A 9,441-nucleotide genomic window follows, 5' to 3' on the forward strand; every position below is an offset into this window, starting at 1 on the left:
ACAAAATTCAAAAGATCTGCGCACTGGCGAAGACAACTATGCAAGCAACCACTGTCCGCCTCATGACCCTGGCCAAGCTGCAGGGTCTGATGATTTCCTGCATCCCTGCGGTGCAGTGGGCACGCCTACACTCCAGACCTCTGCAGTGGTTCTTAAAAATCTACCAGAAGGACATCCTGATAAAGAGGAACAAATCCCTGCTTCTCTCCTCAGCGACAAGGCGCAGTCTCAAGTGGTGGACCTTCCCAGAAAATCTACAGAAATGGATTTGCTACATACAACAGACACCAATCCAGCTGTTCACGGATGCATCCCTCAAAGGCTGGGGAGCCACTCTGAAGAGTATTCCAGCTCAAGGCACTTGGTCAACTCAAGAACAGCAGATGAGCATCAACGCTCTAGAGATCCGTGCAATTTACTATGCCCTCCGGCACTTCAAGCATCATCTGTCAGGGAAGGACGTACTGGTGAGAACGGACAATGTGGCAGCGAAAGCTCACCTGAACAAACAGGGGGGCTCTCGATCATCTATGCTGCACAAAGAAGCTCTAAGGATCCTGTTCTGGGCGGAGGCCAATCTATGCTCCATAACAGCAGAACACATTCAGGGAGTCCTCAGCGTAGACGCAGACTGGCTCAGCAGGCAAAATCTCAACGAAGCAGAGTGGTCCCTGAACCGCGAAGTCTTCCAACTACTGACAGTTCGATGCAGTACGCCCATGGTAGACCTCTTCGCGTCGAACAAAAAACATCAGCTCCCAAGATATTACACCAGATATGTCCAGACAGGAGCGGAACAGACAGACGCGCTCACGGTGCCATGGCCATCGGGGCTGCTATATGCCTTCCCTCCGTTCCCACTCCTTCCCAGAGTCCTCATACAAATCAATCTGCTTCAAGCCACAGTCATCCTGGTGGCTCCTTATTGGCCGCGTCGCCCATGGTTCCCCACTCTGCTAGAAATGTCCATCACAAAACCATGGACGCTTCCACTTCAACCAGATCTCCTCCTTCAGGGACCGATCCATCATTCAGATCCAGGTTGGTACAAGCTGACCGCCTGGGTATTGAGAGGAGTGGCCTCCTAAAGCTGGGATACGACACTGAGATAACAGAAACTATCCTTGCTGCTCGAAGACCTTCTACAAAACGAATTTATAACACCACGTGGAAGGCCTTTGTTAGATGGTGCCAGAGGAAGCACGTTGACCCCATCAAACCACACGTTTCAAAGATATTGGCCTTTTTACAGGATGGTCGAAGACAGAACTTGTCCCCTGCCACACTACGCCGTCAGCTGTCAGCAATTGCCACTATTGTTCCTAAAGTATCAGGCTATACCTTAACTAAACATCCACATATTAAGGCCTTTTTAAGGGTACTTACCCTGGTTTCTCCTCCGGTTAAACACAGGTTCCCTACCTGGAGCCTACATACGGTCTTAACTCCCCTTACACGACCTCCCTTTGAGCCACTAAAGCATGTCACTCTAAGCTGTCTAAGGATAAAAACTCTATTTCTAACAGCCGTCACATCGGCCAGGCGGGTCTCAGAGTTAGGGGCCCTATCCATCAGACCGAGTCCTTGTACATTCCACAAAGACAAAGTAGTCCTTGCTCCTGACCCTTCCTTTATCCCTAAAGTCAACTCCAACTTTCACAAAAATCAGGATGTAGTTCTTCCCTCTTTCTGTCCAAATCCAAAAGCTCCGCAAGAGAAAATCTGGCATACCTTAGATCTCAGATGAGCCCTGCGCATATACATTGCCCGTACAGAACACATTAGAGTATCTGATGCCCTCTTAATCTGTCAGCTCCAAACAAGGGTAAACCCATGTCCCGCACTTCCATCAGTCGCACTATTACTCAATGCATTTCTCAGGCTTACAAAGCGACAAAAATCCCAGTACCTGCCGTCCTAACAGCCCATTCAGTCAGAAGCGCAGCCACATCAGCAGCCTTCGACCGCAGAGCTCCGTTAGAGGAGATTTGTAAGGCCGCTACATGGTCTTCTGTCTCTACGTTTGTGAGACATTACAAAATAAATCTTTATGTCTCAGCAGATGCCGCCTTCGGCAGGCGGGTCCTTCAGAGTGTTCTCCACGACGTCTGAGCTCACCCGGGCAGGGACAGCTCTTTTAAGTCCCACTCTTAAGATGGCCTCCTCTCCCAGAGCGAGAAAGAGCCTTGGTTACTCACCGTGAAGGCTTCTTCTGCTCTGGGATACGGAGGCCATGTTGCCCACCCAGACGTCTAAGTAAATTCAGGTGAACGCTACACAAATTAGCGTGAATAAAATTTGATTGGCTCAATTAAAATGATGTAACACAGATCTCAGGTTAGATTTACGTACAGTTTTATTAGCATGGTTATAGTTACAGTTACAACTAAAGCATTACTACTATATCTGTCTACTGTTCTTTACTTACTGTTCTATGTTTAACGGTTAAGCTCCTTGCTCGGAAAGTTTTTTGACTGAAAAGGGCGGGGGCGTTCCCTCCAGGGATAGGCAGTTAAAGTTTTAGATCCTGCCTCCCGGAACAAGAGGAAGAGGAAACACTCACTCTTAAGATGGCCTCCGTATCCCAGAGCAGAAGAAGCCTTCACAGTGAGTAACCAAGGCTCTATCTCATGTAGGACTAAATCCCACTTCACTCGGTGGGACTTGCTTCCAAGCAAGCATGCATGGATTGGGCTGCATGAAGAAAAGCCCTCAGTAATTGCAGTTCATCTGGTGGATCTTCTATGCAGTCCTACATTGGGACTACGCAGGCGCATGCCAGCCACGGATAAGATTTGTCAGCTTCTAGCAAAATCTAAAAGAGAGTGCTCCCCTCCCCTTCGGGCATGCAATCTCCCCGCCCACGGTCACATGACCCAAGGGGGAGGGAGCACTCTTCCCTCCAGTTCTTTCTGCCGCCATGGGGAGAGAACGTGTTAGCTTGTCTCTCTAGCCATGGAGTCTGAAAAGGCTCCACTTTTCAAAAAATATTCTTGTAAAGCCAAAATGGCGAAGAATGACCCTCCCCTTGAGTGCCTCCTCTGTCTGGGGGAGGGCCACATTCCTGCAACTTGCAAAAGTTGCTCCAAACTCACAGTCAAGGCCTTGAGGGTTCGGTCGACTCGCTTGCTTTCGCACCTCTACAAAGAGTCGCTTCGTCCACGAGGTCGCTCTGCTGAACCTAGTACTTGGTCCCAGCCCGAAGTGGGACCAACTACAAAAAAGTCCAAAAAGTTGGTTCTTCCAAAAAGCCTTCTTCCGTCGTTATTAGTCCGGCAAAGTTTATCGCTCCAGATCCCCAAGATGGCCGCAGCCACGGCTCGTCACACCATGCGGCCCGCTCCGAAACGCCTTGGTGTCGATCACCTTCGAGGTCGCCGAAGTCCCTTCGACGCCGGTCGTCCTCGGCTTCCCCACGACGCCGGTCTCTAGCCAAGTCGCCTCGTCTGTCCGGGTCGCGAGCTCTCGACTTCTTGCCTCTCTCGTCCCCGGCTTCATCTAGGTCCGGTCGGTGGCAATCGAATTTGTGCCGTCGCCGTCCTACCCGTCGGAGAAAATCTTCTTCTCGACGTTGGGCCAGTCGTCGGAGCCGTTCTTCTTGTCGGAGCCGTTCTCGGCAAAGTCGATCCCCTCGTCGGAGCCGTTCCCCTCGTTGGAGCTGTTCCTACCGCCGGAGCCATCAGAGCCGATCTAGTCATCGGCATTGCTCCATTTCTCGCCCCACCCAATCTCATCGGTCTTCATCTCGACAGTCTTCTTCTGGTCATAGCCATTCATCTCGCGCGCATACTCCAGCCATTCAACATCAGTCATCTACACAGCCAGTCACCGGACAATGCCGTTCACCTCATCCACCTGGTACAGATGTTCAACCTCGCCCATCTTCATCCAAACAGCCAAACACCGGACATAGCCGTTCATTTCGCTCAGGCAGTCCGATCACTCAGAGGCACTGCTACTCCTCTAGGAGCCGGTCCCCCTCTCGTCAGCATCGAGAGGTCTCTCGACGCCGATATACTACTCCTTCAGTCTACTCGGGCTCTTCGGTCGACCGTCAACGTCGTCACTGACGCTCCCAGTCACATTTGCCTTCTGGAGGCTTTCGTCAACGTCGGCACACACCGTCTCGCCGTCCAAGGCAAGAGTTGCTCCACAAGCCTCCCCTTTCCAGGTCTCCTTCTATGTCAAGGGACACTGATCCATCCGAGTATGACGCTTCCTACTTCCCTGATGAGGATGAGGAATCCCGCACTTCAGCTCCCTCACCCGAGGACACTGTTGGGGACTCTAAGCCGCTCTCTCCTACGGGAGATGTCTGTTTATATGCGGAACAACTTATTCGCATGGCGAAAGCTCTAAAAACTGAGTTTAAGCCAGAGGATTCCGGCCCTATAGATGATATTATGGATATCCTTCATAACCCTGATGTGGGCCCCGTTGCCCTTCCTATGATTAAAAGCATTCTGGAAGTTATCCGTAACAACTGGGCTAAGCCTGCTTCGGTCCCCTCTTCCACCAAATGAGTCGAGAATCTTTATAAGATTCGCAGGGAAGGTGGGGAATTTCTGTACCAGCATCCCCCTCCTTACTCGGTAATAGTGAAGGCTCTACCTGGTAAATATAGGTCTGGAGCACACTCCTCCCTGCAGGATAAGGACGTAAACTAGATACCCTTGCCAGAAAAATTTATACTTCCACTGCGGTGGGCCTCCGCATTTCCAATTTCCTTGTCGTTATGTCCTCTGGGATCGTATATCCCCTCAAATCTCTATCCTTCCCGACGATCAACATCCCTTGGCAGTAGCTATCCAGTCCGAAGGCATGTCCCTCGCAAGGCAACAGCTTACGGCTGCATGCCATGTGGCAGATTCTTCTAGTAAAGCCATTGCCTCTGCCAATGTCATTCGCCGGCATGCCTGGCTGCGCCAATCTGCTCTCCCCTATGACACTCGAGCCCGTAATGAGGACCTTCCTTTTGAAGGGACGTCCTTGTTCAGCGACCAAACTGATATTTTCCTGGATCGCCTGAAAAAGAACAAAACAAATGCCAAATCCTTAGGGATTGCTCCCCAAGTTCCCGACTTTAAGTGACGTTACTTTGGCCGTCAAGCCAACCAATCTTCCCACCCATATCGTTTCCAGGGCTCCTTCCAGCAACCCTCCTTCCGCCCGTCCTTTCCCCGCCCGCAGCAGGACAGGAAATTCCCACCCAAACCAAGGGCCTGTAAAGGCCCCAGAGGGTCTCCCGGCCGTTTCAACAAACTGAAGCAGGCATGACTAGACGTGTCTGCCTGTTTTCTTGATCGCCTGTCGGCTTTCTGCCATTCATGGTCTGTTATTACTACTGATGTTTGGGTTCTCAAAATAATAAACGTTGGTTACTTCATAGAATTTGATATGTTACTTCCATACAGGCCCCTGGGCCGCTCCTTTTCGCCGGCCCCAGACCTACTCATACAAGAGGTTGCCACTCTCCTGTCTAAGGGAGCTATTTCAGAGGTTGCACCCTCGGACCAGAACCGCGGGTTTTACTCCCGTTTTTTTCTTGTGGATAAAAAAGGGGGGAAACTCCCTATCCTGGATCTCCAGGACCTTAACACTTTTATTAGGACCAGAAAATTCTGTATGCTCACGCTCCCAGAAGTGCTTCCCCTCCTGGAAAAGCATATGTGGTTCGTGGTGTTAGATCTCCGCAACGCTTATTTCCACATTGCAATTCATACTGAGTGTCGCCAACACCTAAGATTTGAATGCAATGGTAAATGTTACCAGTACAACGTGTTGCCTTTCGGGTTGTCCACAGCCCACAGGACCTTTACGAAGTGTCTTGCAGTGGTGGTAGCCCAACTTGCCCTAAAGGGTTGCGTAATATTTCCCTACCTTGATTATTGGTTGGTGGTGGATCCGTCACAACCAGAATTGGCCACTCAGGTGGACTTGATTCTTTCAGTCCTCAATAATCTGGGTCTCTTGGTTTAAGCTTGTACCTGCGCAATTACAAACCTTCATCGGGGCTCAGTTGGATGCTGTCCAAGCCAGGGCCTTCCTCCCTGTGCAGAGAGCTCGTGCCATCCAAAAAATGGTGGCTAGATTCACAAAAAAACGGTTTCAAACAGCCCATTGTATTCAGAAATTATTAGGCCTAATGGCCTCTACCACGGCCGTGGTAGAGTTTGCGAGGCTCCGTATGCGCCCGCTCCAAAACTGGTTCCTTTGGGTGTTCAGGCTCAATGTTGATCCCCAATATAAACGCCTTTCCATCCCTAGATATGTTATTTCATCCTTACAATGGTGGGCACACAATGCCAACATCCTCTCAGGTGTCCCCTTTCATCGCCCTTCTCAGAGGTATCTGTTTATACATGCTTCCTTGTCAGGATGGGGGGGCTCATTGTGGTGACCTTACGGCTTGGGGTACTTGGTCTTCCCTTGAATCCCGATTGCACATCCATTTATTGGAGCTGCGTGCCATCCGTCTTGCTCTGTCTTCATTCACAGGGCACCTGGACGGACAGCACATTCAGATCGCCATAGACAGCTCCACCGCCCAGTTCTATATAAACAAGCAGGGCGGCACAGGGTCCGTTTCGCTCTCCAAGGAAGCCAGCGACAATTGGGAATGGGCCATAGCTCACCGCGCTACTCTCGTAGCGATTCACATTGCGGACAAGAGCAACACACTAGCAGACGCTCTGAGTCGCCTTCCCAATCAAGCGCACGAGCTTACCCTAAGCAGCAACTATGTCCACCAAATATTCTGCCAGTGGGGTTACCCGCAAGTAGATCTTTTTGCCACACACCTCAGCTCAGTGTGTCCCAAGTTCTATTCGAGGGCGGGAGCCAGCCCGGGCTCAATGGGAGATGCCTTTCAGGCAGTTTGGAACGGGGCTCTGTTCTATCTCTTTCCCCCGTTCCCTCTTCTTCACAAGGCCCTAGCCAAGGTGAACTACGACAAGACAGATGCCATCGTTGTCACTCCGTTTTGGCCCAGGAGGTCATGGCTCACAGTGCTCATATCACTTGCACAAGGGAATTACATGCTTCTTCCGAAGGATCCCTCCCACTCCTCCCCCGGACCTGCAGCTTGCAGCCTGGAGGGTGCTGCCCCAGGGCAATGGTCTGACAGGTTAGCTAAGGTTCTGTTGCATTCCTTAAAGTCTTCCACACGGCGTTCCTACGACGCTAAATGGAGGCATTTTTCTGAATGGGCTAAGGTTAAAAATGTTTCACCAATCAATTGCCCGCTGTCTGTTGTGTTTGATTACCTTCTATCTCTCAAAGATGATGGTTTATCTAATTCTTCCATTAAAGTTTATTTAGCCGCAGTATTGGCCTTTCACCCGGATATTGACTCCTTCTCAGTTTTTTCTCACCCCCTTTCCAAGAAGTTTTTGAAGGGTCTTAATAACTTGTACCCTCCTGTCACTCCACCAGTTCCCCAGTGGAGTCTCTCCTTAGTCTTTTCTCAACTCATGAGACCTCCGTTTGAGCCGTTAGCTACTTATCAAATGGCTCTTTTATCATTCAAGACGGCCTTTTTAGTCGCCATTACCTCAGCAAGGAGGGTAGCGACATATCAGCACTGTCACATGCCCCTCCTTATACTAAGTTCCACTCAGAGTAGTATTGAAGCCTAAACTCTCCTTTTTACCTAAGGTTGTTTCAGCCTTCCAACTTACACAGGACATAGTCCTTCCCGTTTTTTCCCCTCACCCATCCTCTGATGCTGATAGAGCATTACATTCCCTGAATGTCCGCAGAGCCCTTCTTTTTTACATTAAAAGATCTCAAAGCTTCCGTAAAGATGACAACCTTTTTGCTTGCTTCGGCGGTCATCGCAAGGGTCGTCGTGCTTCCCCTCAGACCCTCTCGAGGTGGATCACATCAACCATCAAAATGGCGTACGAATTTGCTCACCAGGAGTGCCCTGCCATGATTAAAGAGCATTCTACCAGAGCTTATGCGGCTTCCATCGCCTTTTCCTCTAAGATAGATCTCCGGGACATCTGTAAGGCTGCCACCTGGTCCATGCCCTCCATGTTTATGAAACACTACGCTGTGGATGTGGACTCGGCGAGAGATGCAGCCATGGGACGTGCCGTACTGCAGTCTTTATTTCGGTGACTGTCCCACACCCGCCGTCCTGGTAAGCGAGCTCGCTACTCTCCCAATGTGGGACTGCATAGAAGCCACACAGATGAAAAACAGAGTTTCACTTACCTGTAAGTGTTCATCTGTTGGATCTTCTGTGCAGGCACACATCCCTCCCTCCTTCCCCGCTAGACCAGTGGTTGGCTCCGTGGCGGCAGGTTGGAGAACTGGAGGGAAGAGTGCTCCCTCCCCCTTGGGTCATGTGACCGTGGGCGGGGAGATTGCATGCCCCAAGGGGAGGGGGAGCACTCTCTTTTAGATTTTGCTAGAAGCTGACAAATCTTATCCGTGGCTGGCCTGCGCCTGCACAGTCCCAATGTGTGCCTGCATAGAAGATCCACCAGATGAAAACAGTTACAGGTAAGTGAAACTGTTTTTCTCCTTCACTGAGGACCTTCTCTCTTTTCGGTTTCTCCTTTGTGCGTGCGTTCGTGTGTTTGCACATAGATTTTTTTTAGACCATTTTTGCCCAGTAAGGTTATACATTCAAGTGTGGTACTTCAGTGAGGGACGGCTGCATCAGGCCATCGACCCACCTGGCCTAGTACAGTTCACTTTTCCAGGGACCTTGGAAAGCTGTTGCCAGTGAAAGATCTTTCCTAGACCACCTTACTGAGATTCCGGGGCTAACTCTTTCCCCCTTCCTCCTAGCTCCGTGTCCATTGCAGCGAGCCTTGTGAGTGAAGACACAAAGACCAAGTTCCTAAACAAAATGGGCCAGTTGACCACATCGGGGGCCATGCTGGCTAACGTGTTCCAGAGGAAGAAGTAAATTTGAGGAGGAAGTCCCTGTAAAACACATGAGAGACCTCATCGAGACCTGGTTCCTCGTACTTGAAGTACTTGCCTTTTTATTTCCCCATTATACGTTCTTGTAGTATAATTTTACTCCAACCTACAAAGATATTTGCACTGCTCTTAAATATCGCTGTGTATCTGTTAACTTTTGGTTAAATGTGGTTGATTATAAAACTAAATTAAGTCTGTATCAAGTCCCTGTCCTGTGTTCTTGTCTTTCCAGCCTAATTTATATATATATATTATATATATATATACATACATATATATATATATAATATAATGAAGATTTTTTTATTTCCTGATGGGTTCTTGGCTGATATCTGTATTATAAATGAAGCTATTATGATGGTACTTAAAATAATGTAAATTTGAAGTTGCTGTTATGAAGTAATAAAAGTGGAGATTACTTATGTATTTAAGTTATGAAAGAGTAATGCAGATTTTTTTAACATTTCTAAAACAAAAGGGGAAAGTCACCAGCACTAGTCT

The 9,441-nt window shown here is 49.4% G+C and overlaps 1 protein-coding gene across 1 annotated transcript in view; it reads left to right on the forward strand.

Moving 5' to 3' along the window:
* RELCH (RAB11 binding and LisH domain, coiled-coil and HEAT repeat containing) overlaps positions 1 to 9,195 on the forward strand; it is a 105,434-nt gene extending 96,239 nt beyond the window's left edge. The window contains exon 29 of the mRNA XM_056854988.1: positions 8,803 to 9,195. Within this exon, the coding sequence (XP_056710966.1) occupies positions 8,803 to 8,923 (121 nt within the window). The 3' untranslated portion in view covers positions 8,924 to 9,195. The remainder of the gene's footprint in view (positions 1 to 8,802) is intronic.
* Positions 9,196 to 9,441: the final 246 nt, after the last annotated feature.

Source organism: Euleptes europaea, chromosome 8 (assembly GCF_029931775.1).
Source record: "Euleptes europaea isolate rEulEur1 chromosome 8, rEulEur1.hap1, whole genome shotgun sequence".
NCBI lineage: Eukaryota > Metazoa > Chordata > Lepidosauria > Squamata > Sphaerodactylidae > Euleptes > Euleptes europaea.